We start from the raw sequence: 21,513 nt of genomic DNA, 5'->3' as shown, positions 1-21,513 counted from the left end.
GGCCGAATACTTTCACAAGGCACTATATATATATATATATATACATACATACACACACACACAACAATGGCCGGAGTTGAATGGAACAGCACTTCACCTTAGTGACTGTTCCCTCTGCTCTATACAATACATATCTGTTTATTTTATGTGATGATAAAAGGCTCATAACATAAAAAAAATATTTGTATTGTTTCTTTCAGTGATAGCGACTCCGACTGGGAGCCCCCGGTGCAATGCTGTCCGCTCTGCCTGTGCCCCCAGTGGTGTTCATATGCCACAGTTCATCACTGCAGGCATGACTGTGCCTCTGGGCCAAAAGGGCACAGCATGGAGGCGTCGTTGTGTTCTGTGTCGCATGACCTGCACCACTTGTTCAGTTTGTCTCTGCTTTACATCAGAAAGAGACTGCTATGGGACATGGCACAGGCAGAAAAATATTATGACGAGGACTTCCAAGGGGTGTACTTTTTTTTAAAATATATTTATTTTCTAATATTTTGTAAAACTTTTTTTTGTGTGTGTTAGAATTGCTTTTTGATATGTTGTATATAGTTATTTGCACTGCTGTATATAGTTATAGGTAATTTCACCAATTCGGCCACTTGGGTACATTTGGGCAACTTGTGTGGGACACCTGGGTGACTTCATGCTAAATGTCATGTAGCTCACCCATTCCTGAAGTTATCAGTCTGAAACTTTGCACACCTGCAGTTGCCCTCTTGTGTTATCCATCAAAATTATCTCCAGCATCCTATCTGACTGTGTGGCTATTCTAGTACATGTGAAAGATGATACTACAACAATAAAAAAACAGAAAACGTATGCTCTCTCTTTTCTTCCACCAGATCTACTGTTATATTCTCCTATATTCAATTAACATTTCCACAAACTTCAGAATGTTTCCATTCAAATGATACCAAGAATATGCACATCCTTGCCTCTGGGGCTGAGCTACAGGCAGTTAGATTTGGGTATGTCTTCAGGTGGAAATTGAGAACAAAGGGGTGCAGCCATAACAGGTTTAAATAAACTATAGGCACAATACTTTTTATTGCACATTTAGGCCTAATTAAACTGACATTGGCACAATGTACACAGAACAAAATATAAACGCAAAATGTGAAGTGTTGATCCCATGTTTCATGAGCTGAAATAAAATATCCCAGAAATGTTCCATGAGCACACAAAGCGTATTTCTCTAATTCTCTTTAGTCCCTGTTAGTGACCATTTTTCCTTTGCCAAGATATTCCATTCACCTGACAGTTGTGGCACATCAAGAATCTGAGTAAATTGCATGATCATTACACAGATGGACCTTGTGCTGGGGGCAATAAAAGGCCACTCTAAATTGTGTATTGTTGTCACTTGACACAATTCCACAGATGTATCAAGTTTTGAGGGAGAGGGTGAAATGCTGACTGCAGGAATGTCCACCACAGCTGTTGCCAGAGAATCTAATGTTAATTTCTCACAAACGTTGTTTAAGAGAATTTGGCAGTACATTCAATCAACCTCAAAACTGCAGATCACATGTAACCATGCCAGCCCAGGACCTCCACATACGGCTTCTTAACCTGCAGGATTGTCTGAGACCAGCCAGCCGGAAAGCTGATGAAACTGGGTTTGCACAACGGAATAATTTCTGCACAAACTGTCAGAAACCATCTCAGGGAAGCTTATTGCGTGCTCCTCATCCTCACCAGGGCCTTGACCTGACTACAGTTCAGTGTCGTAACAGACTTCAGTGGGCAAATGCTCACCTTTGACAACTGGCACACTGGAGAAGTGTGCTCTTCACGGATAAATCCCAGTTTCAACTGTACTGTGCAGACCACGTGTGGGTGAGCGATTTGCTAATGTCGACATTGTGAACAGAGTGCCCCGTGGTGGGGTTATGTTTGGGTAGGCATAAACTATGGACAACAAACACTTATTTCATTGATGGGAATTTGAATGCACAGATACCGTGACAAGATCCTGAGGCCCGTTGTCATGCCATTCATCCACTGTTATCACCTCATGTTTCAGCATAATGCACAGCCCTGTGTCTCAAGGATCTGTACACAATTCCTGGAAGCTGAAAATGTCTCACTACTTCCATGGCCTGCATACTCACCAGACATGTCACCCATTGAGCATATTTGGGATACTCTGGACCGACGTGTACAACAGCATGTTCCCGCCAATATCCAGTGACTTCGCACAGCCATTGAGGAGTGGGACAACATTCCACAGGTCACAATCAACAGCCTGAGCAACTCTATGCGAAGGAGATGTCGTGCTGCATGAGGCAAATGGTGGTCACACCAGATACGGACATTTATTTATTTATTTTTATCCACGCCTCTACTTTATTTTATCTGTGGCCAACCGATGCATATCTGTGTTCCCAGTCATGTGAAATCAATAGATTAGGGCCTAATGAATTTTTAGTTAAATTGACTGATTTACCTTGTAACTCAGTAAAATCTTTGAAATTGTATGTTGCCGTTTTATATTTTTGTTCGGTGTAGAATAGTTTTGCCATACTCATTGATAGTCTAATCCTATACTTTTGGTGAATTTACGAGGCATTGTGAGAGTATATAGCCTGTCTGCCTGCCCCCTTCTCTCTCGCTGTCGCCTGCTCTTTCGCTTCGCTATGAAAGATGAGTGAGTGCATGTTCAGTCTTCGGTCTGTTGCGTGTGGAGTAGTTTACGCTAGCCTACTCATTGATTAGCCCCTATGTAATGATCTTGCGAAACTATTGTAAGCTAAGAAATTGCGAAATACAGCTTTTGATTACCAATGCTCAGCTCTGATTGTCTGCCTGGTTGGCCTACTTGTCTAGTTATGCCCTTCCCCTAAATGTATTTGCTGTGAAGGATGCAAGAGTTTCAGTAGTTGCCGTTGGCTACTTCCGAGAACACTCTCCTCCGTTGCAAAAATGCTGATTCCTATGAGCGGAGAAGTCTTCCTAGCGGAATCTATTCTTGACACCCAGAAATGGGAGTCGACACCGGGAATCGACGGGCAAGGAGTCGAATAATCAATTATTTTGGAGTCGACTCTCCACCACTACCTCCATCTCAGCACAGTTTTGTCAGTTTAAAAAAAAAACGTCCGTGTGCGTTTCGTTTCTCGTAATGCTCCATCATATTCCATTGCGCTCATCTACTAGCACCGTTAATCTCCATTACCACACATTCCCTTGGATTTACTGTTCTCAGTTCCTTTCATATTTTCATTTGCTCATGCAAATCTCCTAATCTCTCAATAGCCTAAATCAGTGTGTTTTTGGGTGGTTTGCCCAAACGTGAACAGCTGATCATAAATGGAGCAGCCCAGCCCAATCCCCTGCCTAAGTGCAGATTGGGCTCTCAGGCTAATGCACTACATATCCCTGTCTGCCAGCAGCTTTGACTAATGGCTACCTTCAATATAAAAAGAGCTATTCCCATCAACCATAGTCAGCCCTATAGCCAACACCTTTCAAAAATGTTTATACATGAATTAATTTTGCACATGGTGGGGTGCAAGGCCATTATTTTTTTTTGGTCACTTCACATCCCTTCACTTGAACAGGAAGCACCAAAGACTGATGGCTAATTCAAGTGCTCTATTTTTGGCGATGCAGTATTGTGTTTACCACCTCAGGAAATGAGTGCCTTGGTCTTCAGTCACCTAGGCTGATGTGCTTCAGAAGGAGCTTTGCATTATTCATGTTGACTGGAGCCTGTTTTGCACATTGGGGTAAGCCAGGGAGAGAGTGTGTAGGGGGGGTGTAGTACACTCGCATGCACGGTCACTACAACTAAGATTCTCCCAAATTCTTGTTTCCAGAGGGAACTGCATCTATATTTTAAGACACTTCTTCCTGCTTTTATTTTTTTGGAATAGTATTAGATAATCACCTGACTTATGGGTCCTTTCTGCCACATATCTTAGTTGATTTTTGACAGATTTTTTTGTGCACAGTTCTTGGCTAACTTAAAGTGCCGGTAGAACAAGTATTTTATCAGCCAAGTATACTGGGTCAGACGTCAGGTAAGTTGTGGATGGTCCGCTATCTAATGACTTCAGGACCATAAGCTTACAGAACCTCATCACTTTTTCCTTTGTTAATGTGAGATCAGACTACTCATCTGAACCAAATGCAGGGCCACTCAAGTGACATTCCAGCTCTCCGGTTTTGAGCGCAACATCAATATTTCAAGTATTCCATTGCATAAAATTCTTGTTCCTTTCGCATCTAATTATTTTCATATTCCTCTCTATTTTCCTGCTTAGAAGGCTTTCTCAATGTGCGTGAGATGTGTGGCCCGCATTTAGCGCTGGGTTCCCGCCTGAGGGAGGGCGGCAGTGATAATATTTAACACTACCAGCTCCCTGCTCCTCCACTGCTGCCTTCACACTGCCACACTCTAAACACCATGCCACAAATCACCAGAACCAGTGACACGTCGGCACCACCTTGCAAAAATAGGCTAGCTATGGATGACTGTACATGCTATGGATGACTGTACATGCTATGGATGACTGTACATGCCTTGGTGGCCCGGCCGCATGGCGATGGAACATTCCAGAAGTTAGCCAGCTCAGTCGGTCGCGTAATCGAGAAGCAGTAAGCTGTGTCTCGGTCTCCCTGTCGACTGATGGTTTCCGAGGCAGAGTAAATATTTTACGTTGCGCCTGTTTTCTCCTCCTCTACAAGAGTATTCCCCACCCAGAGAGTGCTTTGGACAGGAGTGGGTTTTTTTTTCTCCCCTTTGCCAGCCCAGCCATGATGGAACTCCTTTAACGGCCTCTTATGAAGGGAAAGCTTTCAGGGGCTTCTAAAAGGAGTTGTTCATTTTAGAACTTGAGACATTAATCCATCATAAATTGTTCAGCTAAATGCACCGGCTGTGAGCCTGGTGAATGTGTGCCTTGAAAATGGTGGAAGAAGAAGCGGGGCGGGCGGGTGGGGAAACTGTTAAAAGGTCAGACTTCTTCGAAAATATATACACGCACAGTACCAGTCAAGTTTGGACACACCAACTCATTCAAGGGTTTTTATTTTATTAAAAAAACAACTATTTTCTACATTGTAGAATAATAGTGCCTTGATGACAGCTTTGCACACTCTTGACATGTGCGTAACACTAGGATAGGCCACTTGTTCAGCTCAGAGCTGACGCATCAACCAGACTGAAACGATGTACAGATATGGCAACACAGAGGTCTGCTTCTAAATCTAGGTGGCCTGTTCTTAAAACTGTCTATGAGCCTCCATTGCTGCACACAAAGTACAAACATGGCACAGTAATGTTTTCACTATGTACTTGCATCTGTTTAATTTAGCAGGACTTAAGTTTGTAAGTGTTTTTTTTTTTGGGGGGGGGGGTGCCGCTACACCAGAAAATGAGTCTTATTAACTGACCTATTTCTGTTCTCCTGTACTTTCCACCTGTAACTATGGTTAAATGAATGTGTGCAGAAGAATATTAAGGAACTGATATGCAGAGCATTTGGACTAGTTCATAACCCATGGGGGTCCAGTGGGGTATTTTTGCTGTGGAAAGGAGGTCAGTCAGCCACGAATCTTCAGGTTCAGCACCTTAGAGAATGCGCTGAGACAGTTTCTCATTATTGGAAAGACCTAATGGGTTTAACAACGTTTGATGGCAGTCTATCAATGGCAAAGGAAGAGGTGTGTGTTTGCCTAGCTTTGTTTGACCAAGGCCTGGAAAGTATGAAAATGAAGTGTGTGTTGTGTAAATTATGTTGGGACAGCTGCCAGCCCAATGCCTCAGCTAATTTGTCTAGATCGCTGAGGCCAAGTACTAAAAAGTATGCAAACTCACACATCCTGTTGCATTAACGAGATTTGCGTTACATTTGTTTTGGGTTTCACCCCCCCCCCTTTCTCATTTTTGGTGAATGACATTCACTCACCATTTCCATTTAATTGTAACTTGAACCATCTATTTTTTCCCTGTTCTCGGTGGACTAGTGTTAACTGCAGATTGCTGACAAACTATCTCAATGACTTCTGTATTTTTCAATGGAATGAAGAGGGTGGTTGTGTAATTTGTTCGGTCTTGTTTTGCATTGAAGATGGTGTAGTCGTGTTTTCCCTCTTGGTCCCTTCTGTGAATTCAGTCTCCTGTTCCAAATTTCATTCTGTTCTGCTCTAATTGTTTCAACAACCCATTCCCCCAGGAGACAAAGATTTTTTTTATATATATATTTTAATCGCAGTACTTATCACTAGTGGGCATTCCTATTAGTACTGTGATTTAGAACATCCTGCCTTTATGTACATATCTACCTCAAATACATTGTACCCCTGCACAGTGTTATGATACTGGTACTCCCTGGATATAGCTCTATTCTGGTATTTTATTCCTAGTGTAACCATTATTTTTAAACTGCATCATTGAGATGGGCTCATAAGTAAGCATTTCACAGTAGTCTACACCCATTATATTCGGTGCATGTGACAAATAAAATGTTAAATACCACTGGTTACAACATTTTATTTGTCACATGCACCGAATATAATGGGTGTAGACTACTGTGAAATGCTTACTTATGAGCCCATCTCAATGATGCAGTTTAAAAATAATGGTTACACTAGGAATAAAATACCAGAATAGAGCCAAATCCAGGGAGTACCAGTATCATAACACTGTGCAGGGGTACAATGTATTTGAGGTAGCTATGTACATAAAGGCAGGATGTTCTATTCACAGTACTTACTGGAATATGGGAATGCCCACTGGTTATGAGCTCAAGAGGATCAAACTCTGAGTGCTTCTGGGAATAAAGGCTAAAAGTGATAGATGACGGCTGTGCGTGTGTGACTCCTCAACACTTGCAGGGATTATGAGCCCAGTAGCTTCCTCCATCATTCATATGGGCTTATGTTGGGGTTTCTGTTTCCTGATATATGCAGTGTGGTTTTGTGTGTTCTAACTTCTGTCCAGTGGTTTTCCTCTCTTCACTCAACTCGGTGGTCTTCGTCTGACAATGGTGAACTGTAAGTCTTGACTTGAATTATTTTCTATCTGTTCCATTTACAGGATGACACTGGTGCCTATCTCATAGACAGAGACCCCACATACTTTGGGCCGGTACTGAACTACTTGAGGCATGGCAAGCTGGTGCTCAACAGGGAGCTGGCAGAGGAAGGTAAGACTAGACATATGAGATGAATGTTGCTACTAATGTGCACAGTGAAGCTGTTGGTTTCCAACGTCAGCTCTTAAGTATCCTCTGTTGCAGTCTGTTTTTATTATGTTGCTCATTCCTGCCAGAATGGATTCTTAATGTGTGTTTTTGAAGGTGTCCTGGAGGAAGCCGAATTCTACAATATCACATCATTAATAAAGCTCCTCAAGGACAAGATCAGGGAACGAGACTGCAAAACATCACAGGTAGGTGAACTTCCCAATCGCACGCTATTGATTTTTGTATTTCTTCAAAACTCTTATCCCTTCTGTAAGGATACGTATCTTTTGACCAATGGTTAAAATAAACTCAGCAAAAAACATAAATGTCCTCACTGCCAACTGCGTTTTATTTTCAGCAAACTTAACATGTGTCAATATTTATGAACATAAGATTCAACAACGAGATGTAAACTGAACAAGTTCCACAGACATGTGACTAACATAAATTGAATAATGTGTCCCTGAACAAAGGGGGGGGGGGGTCAAAAGTAAGTCAGTATCTGGTGTGGCCACCAGCTGCATTAAGTACTGCAGTGCATCTCCTCCTCAGAGATCCTGCACCAGATTTGCCAGTTCTTGCTGTGAGATATCCCACTCTTCCACCAAAGCACCTGCAAATTTTCAGACATTTCTGGGGGGAATGGCCCTAGCCCTCACCCTCCGATCCAACAGGTCCCAGACGTGCTCAATGGGATTGAGATCCGGGCTCTTCGCTGGCCATGACAGAACACTGGCATTCCTGTTTTGCAGGAAATCACGCACAGAATGAGCAGGAAGGCTGGTGGCATTGTCATGCTGGAGGGTCATGTCAGGATGAGCCTGCAGGAAGGGTACCACATGAGGGAGGAGGATGTCTTCCCTGTAACGCACAGCGTTGAGATTGCCTGCAATGACAACAAGCTCAGTCCGATGATGCTGTGACACACCGCCCCAGACCATGACGGACCCGCCACCTCCAAATCCATCCCGCTCCAGAGTACAGGCCTCGGTGTAATGCTCATTGACGATAAATGAGAATCCGACCATCACCCCTGGTGAGAGAGAACTGCGACTCGTCAGAGAAGAGCACTTTTTGCCAGTCCTGTCTGGTCCAGCGATTTTGGGGGGGGGTTGTGCCCATAGGCAACGTTATTGCCGGTGATGTCTGGTGAGGACCTGCCTTACAACATGCCTACAAGCCCTCAGTCCAGCCTCCCTCAGCCTATTGCGGACAGTCTGAGCATTGATGGAGGGATTGTGGGTTCCTGGTGTAACTCGGGCAGTTGTTGTTGCCATCATGTACCTGTCCCGCAGGTGTGATGTTCGGATGTACTGATCCTGTGCAGGTGTTGTTACACGTGGTCTGCCACTGCGAGGACGATCAGCTGTCCGCCCTGTTTCCCTGTAGCGCTGTCTTAAGCGTCTCACAGAATGGACGTTGCAATTTATTGCCCTGGCCACATCTGTAGTCCTCATGCCTCCTTGCAGCATGCCTAAGGCATGTTCACGCAGATGAGCAGGGACCATGGGCATCTTTCTTTTGGTGTTTTTCAGAGTCAGTAGAAAGGCGTCTTTAGTGTCCTAAGTTTTCATAACTGTGACCTTAATTGCCTACCGTCTGTAAGCTGTTAGTGTCTTAACGACTGTTCCACAGGTGCATGTTCATTAATTGTTTCTGGTTCATTGAACAAGCATGGGAAACAGTGTGTAAACCCTTTACAATGCTACTACAACAATTGGATACCATGAAATTGGGGAGAAAAAGGGGTAAAATTTTAAAATAAAAAAAACAATCGGAAATCGATATCGAGTTCCGATTATTATTTTTTTTACATTTTTTTTATTTTATACATTTTTATTTAACTAGGCAATTCAGTTAAGAACACATTCTTATTTTCAATGACGGCCTAGGAACGGTGGGTTAACTGCCTCGTTCAGGGGAATAACGACAGATTTTCACCTTGTCAGGTCAGTGGTTTCAATCTTGCAACCGCACATTTAACTAGTCCACGCTCTAACCATTGCACTCCACGAGTAATCTGCCTGTTACGCGAATGCAGTAGAAGCCAAGGTAAATTGCTAGCTAGCATTAAACTTATCTTATAAAAAAACAATCAATGATAATCACTAGTTATAACTACTAATCCAGTTTAGCAGGCAATATTAACCAGGTGAAATTGTGTCATTTCTCCTGCGTTCATTGCATGCAGAGTCAGGTTATATGCAAGTTTGGGCTGCCTGGCTCATTGCGAACTAATTTGCTGGAATTGTACGTAATTATGACATGCATTGAAGGTTGTGCAATGTAACAAGAATATTTAGACTTAGGGATGCCACCTGTTAGATAAAATACGGAACGGTTCCGTATTTCACTGAAATAATAAACGTTTTGTTTTCGAAATGATAGTTTCCGGATTCGATTATGTTAATGACCAAAGGCTCGTATTTCTGTGTGTTGTTATGTTATAATTAAGTCTGATTCGATAGAGCAGTCTGACTGAGCAGCAGCAGGCCCGTAATCATTCATTCAAACAGCACTTTTGTGCGTTTTGCCAGCAGCTCTTTGCAAGCACAGCACTGTTTATGACTTCAAGCCTACCAGCTTATTGGCTGGTGTATCCAATGTGAAATGGCTAGCTAGTTAGCTGGGTGTGCGCTAATATTGTTTCAAACGTCACTCGCTTTTAGATTTGGAGTAGTTATTCCCCTTGCTCTGCATGGGTAACGCTGCTTCGAGTGTGGCTGTTGTTGATGTGTTCCTGGTTCGAGCCCAGGTAGAGGCGAGGAGAGGGACGGAAGCTATGCTGTTACACTGGCGATACTATAGTGCCTATAAGAACATCCAATAGTCAAAGGTATAAGAAATACAAATGGTATAGAGAGAAATAGTCCTACAACCTAAAACGTCTTACCTGGGAATATTGAAGACTCATGTTAAAAGGAACCACCAACTTTCATATGTTCTGAGCAAGGAACTCAAACGTTAGCTTTTTTACACGGCACATATTGCACTTTTACTTCTCCGACACTTTGTTTTTGCATTATTTATACCAAATTGAACATGTTTCATTATTTATTTGAGGCTAAATAGATTTTTATTGTATTATATTAAGTTCAAATAAGTGTTCATTCAGTATTGTTATTGTCATTATTACAAATAAATAAAAATCGGTATCGGCTTTTTTTGGTCGTCGGCGTTGAAAAATCCTCCCCCTTACACCCTACCCGTTGGGGATTGCTGGCCTTTGGCTGTGAGTGCACCTGCTCCATCGTGTGTGTAGAAAGAATTCACTCAACTCGAATACCCTCTCGTCTCCCTGCTCTCTCCCCAGGCTCCAGTGAAACATGTGTACCGGGTGCTGCAGTGCCAGGAGGAGGAGCTCACCCAGATGGTGTCCACCATGTCTGACGGCTGGAAGTTTGAGCAGGTAACGCTGCCTCTCACCACGAGGAGCCAAATGTCCTCCTTTTATTTGTACTTCCCTCGACCCATAATCCTCAACGCCCAAACAATCCAATTCATGAATTGGAAATTAACATTAAAAAAACTGTTACATTTTCTGTGTCTTATACGTGATCCGGGCATCCCTCTGTGCTCTGATTTGGTTGTTGCAGCTTGTCAGTATAGGTTACGGGCGGGCCCAGCAGTCAGAGTTTCTGCTGATTGTGTCAAGGGAGGTGAAGGGGGAGGAGTCTACTTTCCCAAGCCACAGCGGAGAGGTGTGTCCCACAATGTTCCGTCCACGGGCTGGTCACTGCATGTCCCCTATGTACCCATTCACAACCCTTTTGGCCTCTGTCCCAACTCTATGAACAGTAGGCAGCCATTTTGAGTTGATTTCAATTTTAAGATGTGTACTGTTCAACAAAGGACCCAAGTGAACACAGCACCCTTTCTATGTCTGTTTGATTATCCCCTCCCCCTTTACATTTTTGTTTTCAGTTTGTTGGTGATATACAGGTTGTTCCACAAAGGTCTATAAAAATAGCAATAGATATTGTGTGGCAATATGGTATTTTAAAAGCCTGTTACATTATATGAAGTGCCCTTTTTAATATAGACCACACCGAGAATTTATTAAATCAGTTTTTTTATATGAAAAAAGGCTTGCTAAAGTGCAAAAATTCAACCCTGTGTCACTTCTAGGACGATTTTTATCCCACTTAATCCCCAAAATAAAGCCCTAGTTATTTTGTTGCTTTGACAGTCATTTCTGAAGATTATTTATTTCATGTGATTAGTGATTCATTTACGTCTGTCCCTCATTTTAAGGTCAACCCTGTTACGTGAACTGAACTCTCATTTTTAAAATGGTGAAACTATTCCTTTAAAAAAAATATCTAACATTTGAACATCTAATAGTCAAATCCTACTGTAAAAGCAGGTGAGCTGGTTCTACTCTTTGGACATTTTCCAGTGTTTTGTGGTGGAAAACTGAGCAGGTTGAGAGAAACGCATCAACCCTGTGACTCATAAATAGGCAGGCTAGAAATGTTTCAATTGCCTGTTGCACACAACAAGCTGCCATTCCCCCTGGGAATCCCACAAAGGGATGTATGGCTGATTTTAAGAAGAAATCGTCAACCCTGTTTATTCTTTTAACCCATGCTAGTTGATGAGCGAAGGAAGAGATTGAAGCCTGATTAGGCTATTCACCTTGTGTAGCCAGGGAGAAGCAGTCGCTAAATATAAATCACACTTTTCCAAATTATTCAACAAACTGCATAGAATCTGAAAGATTGATTTATTAACATGAGGAAAATTCTATATATTTTTTACATTTCAATTAAACACTGACATTTGTGCAGTTAGCATTCCCATAGACTCAACATGGATGGTTAGCTAGATAGCGTATTTAAACTATGTAATGGTCGTTATCCTCACAGGCTATTTCCCTTTTCACTCAAAGAGCAATACTTGATAGGATGACTATGTTAGACACGAATACCATTGACAAAAGACAGACACAATATATTGACAAAAACAAACTCTTACCCAATGTAAACGTCGCACATGAGTTCCCCTTGGGGATAGATCCAGAATCTCTTCATTGCCGCCCATCAAAATTTGCCTACATTTAGGTTGTTTATGCATTTCACTATGTTGAGGTAAAAATCTGAGTATAATGCTTGTGTGAATGTCAACCCCAAAACTTGTTCATGTCATCGTCATCATCAACTGCATTACACTCAAACTTATTCAACTACCACCACCGATTTTTCTATATCGCTAGCTTTGCTACCAGCTTATAAAAAACGGGAGTTAGTATTTAGCAGAGATTTATTTTTATTTTTAATAAACCTGAAAAGGACGACTTCTAAATATTATCTAGGGAAAACAGCCAAATGTATCCTAATCGGATTTTACTAACCACACTGTGGGCCTGTTAGAACACACAAATCGTGATGGATTTGACTGTTTTTGATTGGGCACCAATGACGGCGTCCTTCTAGCCACGACGGTCTGCTTTCCATTGAGTTCTTTACTGCATGTGTGCCGAGAGGGTTTTCTGCAGATAACATTAGGTCGTTTTCGATCTCTTGTGCCACACAACTAACTTTTTATTTCAAGAAAGATAATTAACTTTCAGATTCAGTGCACTTCATTAAACAATTTTGACCAATGTATTTTATATTTAGCTCCTCCCTGGATTTGCTGTGTCAATGGGTCTCAAGTTGGAAGAAAATGGCAACAAACTGACTGCGCCTTTGTTGCCAGGCTAAATAATGTGGATGGAAAGTCAATTTTGACCCCAAAGTGTCAAAATAATCAATTTTGTGACATTTTTTAGCCTTCTAAAATGTTTGGACTTTGTCAAGCAATTAGTAACTGACAAAAAAACACAACTTACCATGATTTCCAGGAGGAAGGAAAAGTCATATTTTGTATACTAAACAGAAAATGTTGACTCAATAGGGCACTTTGATACAAGCACCGTATTTGGCACAGAGGTAGATGTACTACATGTACCCTGAAGAGATGGAGCCATCCAGATTTGGCCTTTTAGGGGGTTTGGCAGCCACTAAAACAAATATAACATATTTAGCTTCTGTTCACTCAACTTGGTATAGAAAACATTGATCTTTCGAATGCAAAATTGGCACTAAATGTCTGATGTCTCCAGAGTGGCCATCTTTGTTTTCACATATAGTCCTCTATTCACACCAGGGGTTGGAACCGGTTCAAGGAACAGAACTGAAAACCTGGGAACGAAAGTGATCTATATTGTTCCGGAACAATAACCAGTTCCAATGCTTTTAAAATAACAGTTCTAACTTTCAGGCTTTTTTTTTCACCCCCACAAACACAACAAAGTGCCTAGTCAAAGCCCTCACTCTGTCACTCAAATTTATTCCAGCGTCTGCCTGCCAGCTAAAAATGTGTAGGCTACCTGCCCCTCCCCTCAAGTATAGCCTACTGTAGCCTACTGATGTTACAAATGTGTTTCAGAAATTATTAGAGAAGAATGGATGAACCTTTTCAATGCTAGGTAAGGATAGTATAGTTATTTCAGTGGATGTATTAACTACAGAAAGGTAAGATGTTTTTATTTTAATTCTGGTGCTGCGCTGCACACACATGCATGTTAGCTCGCTTAGCTTTGCTAGTCAGAACAGTGGAATGGAACTAATTGAGTAATGGTTCTGTTTAGAACGAAACGATTCACACTGCCCTTGCCTTTTTGAATGAGAACTCTGCTCTCTTGCCAGTTCACTTCAACAATTGTGGTCAGAGTACTCTTACATTCACATTGCTGTGTTTAGAAATGAACCAAGCTCATCTTCCAATATCGACTCAATCCACTATGGGTAAATGTTTAGGACAAGCCATACCATCAGAACCGGTTGGAAGATAATAGATTTTAGTTCATCAAAGACCATTCTAATCAAAAGATTATTATATTTAATGTAAATATGACTGGTAACAGGGTAAATGGCTGAATATTAACTGCAGATTGAATGCTGTATTTGAAAATTGTATATACAATGTAGGATACTGCCCCTTTAAGAGCTTGCGTTGATTTTGTAATCTAGTTGTGTGGTTTTCATCAAATGTTACTTTATTCAAGCCCCACAATCAAATAAACAAACTTTTAAAAAATGTTTAGAGCTGACGCTCTAAATTTAAACATTGTTTAACTCCATACATATTTTTGGAATCCTTAAATTGCTGCTTAATGTCCAAGAACGGGATGCATGTTTTCCTCCACCAACCTGCACATCTTCTCTCGTTTGTGGAACCAACGTGAGGGGTTATAGCAGGGTTTAAACGGTGTTGCAGTAGCCTACTACATGGTGTGGTAACAATGACAAGCGAACCTGGAGAGCTTTGGGTTCACATTGCACTAAAAAAGAGAACCGGACCGTGGTCTTCAAGCCACCTCTCGAGATGGATTCAGTTTGGCTCGCTCCAGGGGCTCTTTTGAGGGATCTGAATTATTTTGGAGCGTTCGCATTGCACCAAACTTTAACCCAAACCGAGTTCACCAACAATTTCTGAAAGGGACCAAGTGTAAAATAAAACATAGGTCATACCACCATGTCCAATGTAGCTCAATCTCCTATTTCTCAGCCTCTGAGTATCTTTGAATGAATAACAAGAAATGTTAATGAAAATTTGCTGTGAATGAAATTGAGCAGAAAAATAACTGTTCAAAACACAAACATAAAACATCAAATTTGACTAAATGTGTAATGTTCAAATGTATGCTTGTTTTGGGGAATTAACACCAGTTACTGCTTGACAGTCTGTTTTGACTCCGAGTTGGTAATTGCAATGACCCAATTCAGCGCTTTTAGGGTTTTGGTTTTAGGGGGTTTGTGTGCAGGCTGTAAGTGTGCGTGGATAAGCTCTGAATCTTCCCTGGCCCCACTATCCCTTTGGGGGGGGGGGGTTAGAACGAACACTGGATCTCCCTCGGAGAAGGAATCTCTCTAATCTTCTTATAGGGTTCCCGATGGGAAGCCCCTTAAAACACTTCGACCTTTAGCTTAAGGCTCAGCAGCAGTGAGTCCTGCGATCTGGGCATACGCACTCCGCTAACCTATTGCCCTACTTTCAGAGCCACCCAGTCCTGGTTTGTGTTCATTGGGGAACGTTTTGCAACAACAACAACAAATATAATTATTATTCAGATTGAAACTTGGAGGTGTGGAACAGTACCTGCTAACTTTAACGTTTAGCATTGATTATAGAGTAGCCTAATACTTTTGCCTCCTGTGTGAGACGTCTCTTGGCAACAACAGGGCTCCTGCAGAAGTGGCTAATGAGTCTGTATGTTGAGACATACACACCTACAGAGTACACTGTTAAGTTCTCATACACTACATGACAAAAAGTATATGGACACCTGCTCGTCAAACATCTCATTCCAAAATCATGGGCATCAATAGTTGGTCCCCCCCTTTAATGCTACAAGAGCCTCCCACTCTTCTGCGAAGGTGTTCCACTAGATTTTGGAACATTGCTGCAGGAACTTGCTTCCATTCAGCCACAAGCATTAGTGAGGTCGGGCACTGATGTTGGCCATTTAGGCCTGGCTCGTGGTCGGCTTTCCAATTAATCCCAAAGGTGTTTGAGGTCAGGGCTCTGTGCAGGTTAGTGAAGTTCTAACACACCGATCTTGACAAACCATTTCTGTATGGACCTCACTTTATGCAAGGGGGTATTGTCATGCTGAACCAGGAAAGGGCCTTCCCCAAACTGTTGCCACTAAGTTGGAAGCACAGAATCGTCTAGAATGTCATTGTATTCTGTTACTTTACGATTATCCTCCACTGGAACTAAGGGGCCTAGCCCGAATCATGAATAACAGCCCCAGACATTAGTCCTCCTCCACCAGATTTTACAGTTGGCACTATGCATTCAGGCAGTTAGCGTTCTTCTGGCATCAGCCAAACCCAGATGGTCACTCCAGAGAACGTGTTTCCACTGCTCCAGAGTCCAATTGCGGCAAGATTTACACCACTCCAGCCAATGCTTGGCATTGCACGTGGTGATCTTAGGCTTGTGTGACGCTGCTTGGCTATGGAAACCCATTTCCCGAAGCCTCCGACGAACAGTTCTTGTGCTGACGTTGCAACTCGGTAGTGAGTGTTGCAACTGAAGACAGATTATTTTCACGCGCTTCAGGACTCGGCGGTCCCTTTCTGTGAGCCTGTGGGGCCTTCCACTTGTTGCTTCTCAACAATAACAGCACTTACAGTTGACTGGGGTAGACTTGTTGGAAAGGTGGCATCCAATGACGGTGCTACTTTGAAAGTCACAGCTCTTCAGTAAGGCCATTCTACAGCCAATGCTGATCTATGGAGATTGCATGGCTGTGTGCTCGATTTAATACACCTGCCAGCAACCGGTGTGGCTAAAACGGCTGAATCCACAATTTTTTTTGAAGGGGTGTCCACATACTTTTGTGTGTGTATATAGTGTATGTGCGCACACTGACTGGTTGAACACTAAAGTTAAAAGCATTCGACTGAGTGGAGGAACATTTTTGTGTTTGTCTGACCTTGTCAAATATGTATTTGCATGACATCGTATCACCTCACCGTCTGCATGTTTGTTTAATGTCCTGTTATCCCTGTCTGTTTTGTGTCCTTTTAAAAAGGAACTAACATCTTAAGGAAGCAAATATGACCCCTCACCCCCACCCACCCACACACACACACACACACACATTAATTACTTTCTACATATTTGGAGTCTGTAGCCAACTCATCTTTTGTATTCTGATCTGTTTCCGGCTCTGTCTCATGTATGTTCTACGTATTCTCTAATGCTTTTAATTTCTGTTCAAACTCTTCACATCTGCTCTAAGTACACTGTAATCCTCTTTTCTCTCTCTCTCTGAAGCTAACTCTTTCTCTCCCCCCCCCCCCCCCCCCCCCCTCCAGCTGGTCAGCATTGGATCCTCTTATAACTACGGAAACGAGGACCAATCTGAGTTCCTGTGTGTCGTCTCCAAGGAGCTGCACAACCAATCATATGGCCCAAACAGTGAGCCCAGTGAGAAAGCCAAGGTGAGCCCCATCCTAAGATGTGTGTACACTGAAAGTAAGCCCAATGACAAGCTTGTCTGAATGGTGGATTGTTCTAATGTCTAAATGCAACACATTTACTAACTATCCCCAGTTTACTGATGTCTACCTTCATAGAAGAGTCCATTTTGAAGCAGATAGGCTTGGACTGCTGCACAGAGTAATTAGTTGATGAATTTGGTATTTTCTGAAAAGTATATATTTTTTTTAAATAGTAATTGACTTTGGTTAGTGTTAATTTACTGAGAATTACCCTTCAATGAATCTATACAAATAAATTTCATAGCATTACAAATGAACTGTCAACCATTTTGTATCTAAAATCAAAAGGACAGTACGGTCATTTAGTGTACAGTTATTAGTCAGACCACACGCAGGCCTAAATCCATTAATCCAGCTTTACAAGATTGAAGTTGTTAGATTTGACCTTACACTGGAAAAACTGAAACATTTTAATCCACATTAGAAGGTTAAGAGCATAGCCTTGAGGATTATTGGGACTATTAGTGGAGAATGTCATTCTTTCTGAGGGCTTTGGGAGCAGAGCAGCAGACCTAGCAGTGGGAATTACTAGTCCCATCTGCTGGTTCCCATGTGGGCCCAGTCCTCCGGGGCCTGCTTCACACTCTAGCTAGTCCCAGACTTGGTAATTCTATTGAATTATTGCTAATAGGCTGACATTAAGTCTTGTATTCTGTCAGTGGTTTTAGAAGTCACATGGATCTAGTCTAGTTACAACCAGTTTTAGATGTATTTTCCTATTGATAGGAATTTCAGTACATTTCCACCACAGAGGCTTTTCGCTTGAGTTCTAAACAGACTTGGATACACCTATTACAGTATGTCTGTATACTAAATGGACTAAGGTGCAAAGCAATCACAAATTGACATCTTGGGGGGGGGGGGGGGGGGGGGGGGTCGGATCGATTGCAAGTGAGTCTTAGTAGATATGAAAGGTAGTCTATCCTCTGACCCTTCAATGTACCTCTGTTGTGATCGTGTCTTGAACCTGAAATGTGAGTGAACCCCTTTTGAGAATCAAGTCCCAATAAGTTGTAGTAATAGTTGGTGATACATCCCCTGTTTGAGTCTTAATTTGACTGATGTTGGTTTGAAGGTAAATGTTTTGTAACATTTACGCAACCTTGTTGTTTTATACCCCACTTTACCCCTGACATTTTCTCCTTTCATTTTCATTCTTGTAAGACTTGCCTGTCTTGTCTTTTTCCTGTCCCATTTGCATGCTGCATGTTGCTCAGAGCGAGGACGAAGAGACGGATTATGAAATGAATGACTCTGATTAGGGTTGAGCACTTATGACTCAACGGTGAGCGCTCAGCTGCCCTCCATTCCTTCGACTCCCTCCATCTTACCTTTCCACAACTCCCCCATGTGTCTTTTCCCTGGTGCTTGCAACCCTGATCAATAAGCTGATTATGTCTGGGCTTTTGGTCCTGTAAGGCTTTCAACCACTTCATAAGTCTTTCAAACGCTGTCTCTCTAGAACTAAGGTTGGCTGCAATTGTCATTATTTACTTTTTTAGCAATGAGCAAATCTTTGCTTTGTATTGCTGGCATGGAAACCAAGTGCATGCATTCTTAGAAAACCCCTCATCCTATCCTCCCCCTCGTGTGTGTGTGTGGCACCTACATGTACTCGTTTGCTTGGATCATTGTGTGTGGGAAGGAAAGAGGTCAAATCATGTCGACTTTTGTTTTAGATTCTCAATGAAAATTAAACTAAGATGCATCTCAAAAAAATAGTACAATAAATTGATATTCAGATTTAGTAGGTCTGTCCCATTCACAGATACCAGACCTAAAGATTGAGCTTGCTGCGGTGTATTTTCAGGGATATTTTACTATGTTTTAACAGTAACTGATTAATCCCTTTGCAGATTCTTCAGGAGAGGGGATCCAGGATGTGAATTATCAGTATTACAAGCACCAGGTATAGAGTACAATCGTGTGAGTCATAATACCCATAAAACCTAGCAGTCAAACAGGGAAATGGTTACAATTGTTTTTCCACCGTTCATTTTTCCCATAGGGGAAATTTTAGAAACACTTAAAATAAGGGCTGTGTTTTGTGTAGGCTTACCCTGGGGGTGATGTTTTGATAACCGTGTAAGTCTCTCTAGGACAAGATGACTTTTATCAATATATTTACCCACGAAAATATTAATCGAATTAACTACTAATGTCGCTATCATAAAGAACAAATACGATGGTGATCTGGATGAGACTGCTGAATCGAGGCAAAGGTAAGAGTCTCTGGATGAACTATCTAATGATGGCTAAATGTAGTAATAAATTGGCAAAATGACTTAAACTTGACTATTCTGTGAACTGTCTTGTGCAAGTTTTTGAAATTGACACAATACCTGTTTAGCAAAGGTTTTCAGCTAGAGATGCCGTGCAGGAGCTTGTAGGGATTTGTCGTCTTGCATGTCGTCTACTCTGATGCTAGTTAGCATTTTTGAATATGAGAGGAAATAGAACCGACTACATTGATAAGTCACCTTGTCCGAGAGGGATTTACATGGTCATCAAAACATCACATCAAGCCTAAACAAAACACGGCCCTTTATTTTAGGTGTTTCTAAAATCACCTATGGGGGAAAATGGTGTGATTGGTGTGAAAGCGATTTGAAACCATTTCCCTGTTTAACGGGTATTACGACACCTCCACTGTGGGGCTCTATAACGATGCAAACATATCCTTGACCAGGAAGAACCTGTCACACAACGGAGAAGACAGTTAAGAGGGACGTTTGTTTTTCCTCCCATTTTATTTGATAATGTAAATACGTCTAGAGTCTTTGTGCCTGTACAGTTACACTGGACCATTTTTGAATTAGTGGCAAATTTCTTCTAACTAAAAGTGATGAATTATAATGTTTTATGCTATAAAACATGGCCATGGTCATACACGGCCAATGATTCACTCAGGGGCTACTTTTGAGTTTCTGTTACCTTCTCACTCCAGGATCTGAAGGGTTTATGATGAGCAGTCTATTATCAAGCATAAACTGCTAAAAACCTGTACTGTCAATAGTAGTAGTAGAAGGTAATTAAGCATACTTATTGAGAAATTGGTCGCAAAAGAGACAGGGATTCTTAATTTTGTTTTCAAACGAGTTTAATGCTTCCTTTTCTGGTGTGTCCTCTGTATTTTAGATGGGACTTTCTTTTTAAAGCATTTATTTGTTGGTTTAAGATATTTTTGAGAAGGTTGGGGTTTGCTAATGTTTTGGAAGGTAACGGTGAAGGAATATATGTTAATATCCTTAGGTTTGTTGATGTGCATAATCGAATTCATATTTAACTGTTAAACTGCACGTTTTGTACACTGTATAGTTAAACACAACTTAAAATGTAAGTTGTTGTACTGGATCATAGCTAGAAAGTCTTGACAATTTAAATTGATAACTTGAGTTTTGCAATGTTTGTACATAGGTCTCTGCATATTAAGACTTGTAAATCGAGGTTCAAATGGTTGATGCGCTGTTTTACTTAGAAAACACCTGAAATCTCTTGATATCCAATAATACGGGCAATATACCTGGGCTCAGACATTGACTGTTATGTTGTAAAAATATGTATTGGTCTTGAAAGGCTACACATTCTTTGAGACATTTTTGTATTGTGTAGACCACAGCATTCCAAGCTCTAGTTGGAGGATGTGTACATTGCTTTCCTTACACTGCAACACCGTTTTAAGGGTAAATGCTGCATTTCAGGAGACTTTTTATACCAAAAAAATAGTTTCTGACCGGAGATGCGGTACTGCTCAACTTTTGATAGTGTTTCCTTTTCCCAGTGATGACCAAATCCAATGTCTTATGTGCTGCTTATACATGAACTTTGGAACTCTGGTGGCAGGCACACGCACCCTGTATGTGCAGCAGGAAACGCATATTGACCCACAACTAATTTTACACACACTCTTTCCATGTAACGAACAGTTTTATATCATTAAAGGTGATTGGATGGATGCATGTTTTTGATATACATACATACACTCGCACACAAGGGCTTTTAAAGTGGAAACTATGAAATCTGCAAAGAGGTTCAATTTAAATAAGTGTGTTTTGACAGAGCTAGGCTATGTTTACATTTGCTATAGTATTCTGAAGCCTTCCAGCAATCTTGCACTCCCCACTTACCTAAACATTGACTTGTTTGACTGGAGAAAAGGGAACAAGCACGCCCCACTCTAGATAGACTTTAAATGCATGTAAATAGTTAACTTAATTTATGTTAACATATACATTTCCAAGTGGTTTGCTACCACG

General features: G+C 41.5%; 1 protein-coding gene across 4 annotated transcripts in view; it reads left to right on the top strand.

Annotated features, from left to right (window-relative positions):
- The window catches only part of kctd5b (potassium channel tetramerization domain containing 5b), a 33,491-nt gene extending 12,278 nt beyond the window's left edge, over window positions 1–21,213 (top strand). The window contains exons 2-7 of one of the 4 annotated variants that reach the window (XM_021565154.2): window positions 7,049–7,157; window positions 7,311–7,402; window positions 10,510–10,605; window positions 10,793–10,897; window positions 17,072–17,197; window positions 19,114–21,213. In XM_021565154.2, coding sequence (XP_021420829.1) covers window positions 7,049–7,157; window positions 7,311–7,402; window positions 10,510–10,605; window positions 10,793–10,897; window positions 17,072–17,197; window positions 19,114–19,143 — 558 coding nt within the window. In that variant the 3' untranslated portion in view covers window positions 19,144–21,213. Of the gene's footprint in view, window positions 1–7,048; window positions 7,158–7,310; window positions 7,403–10,509; window positions 10,606–10,792; window positions 10,898–17,071; window positions 17,198–18,474; window positions 19,078–19,113 lie in introns of those variants that run through there. The other 3 variants (XM_036946473.1, XM_021565157.2, XM_036946474.1) reach the window with 3 other exon arrangements.
- The last annotated feature ends 300 nt before the right edge of the window (window positions 21,214–21,513 follow it).

This window comes from Oncorhynchus mykiss, chromosome 16 (assembly GCF_013265735.2).
Source record: "Oncorhynchus mykiss isolate Arlee chromosome 16, USDA_OmykA_1.1, whole genome shotgun sequence".
Taxonomy (NCBI): domain Eukaryota; kingdom Metazoa; phylum Chordata; class Actinopteri; order Salmoniformes; family Salmonidae; genus Oncorhynchus; species Oncorhynchus mykiss.
The sequence above is the reverse complement of the archived record's forward strand: the minus strand, read 5'-3'. Positions and strand labels throughout refer to the sequence as shown.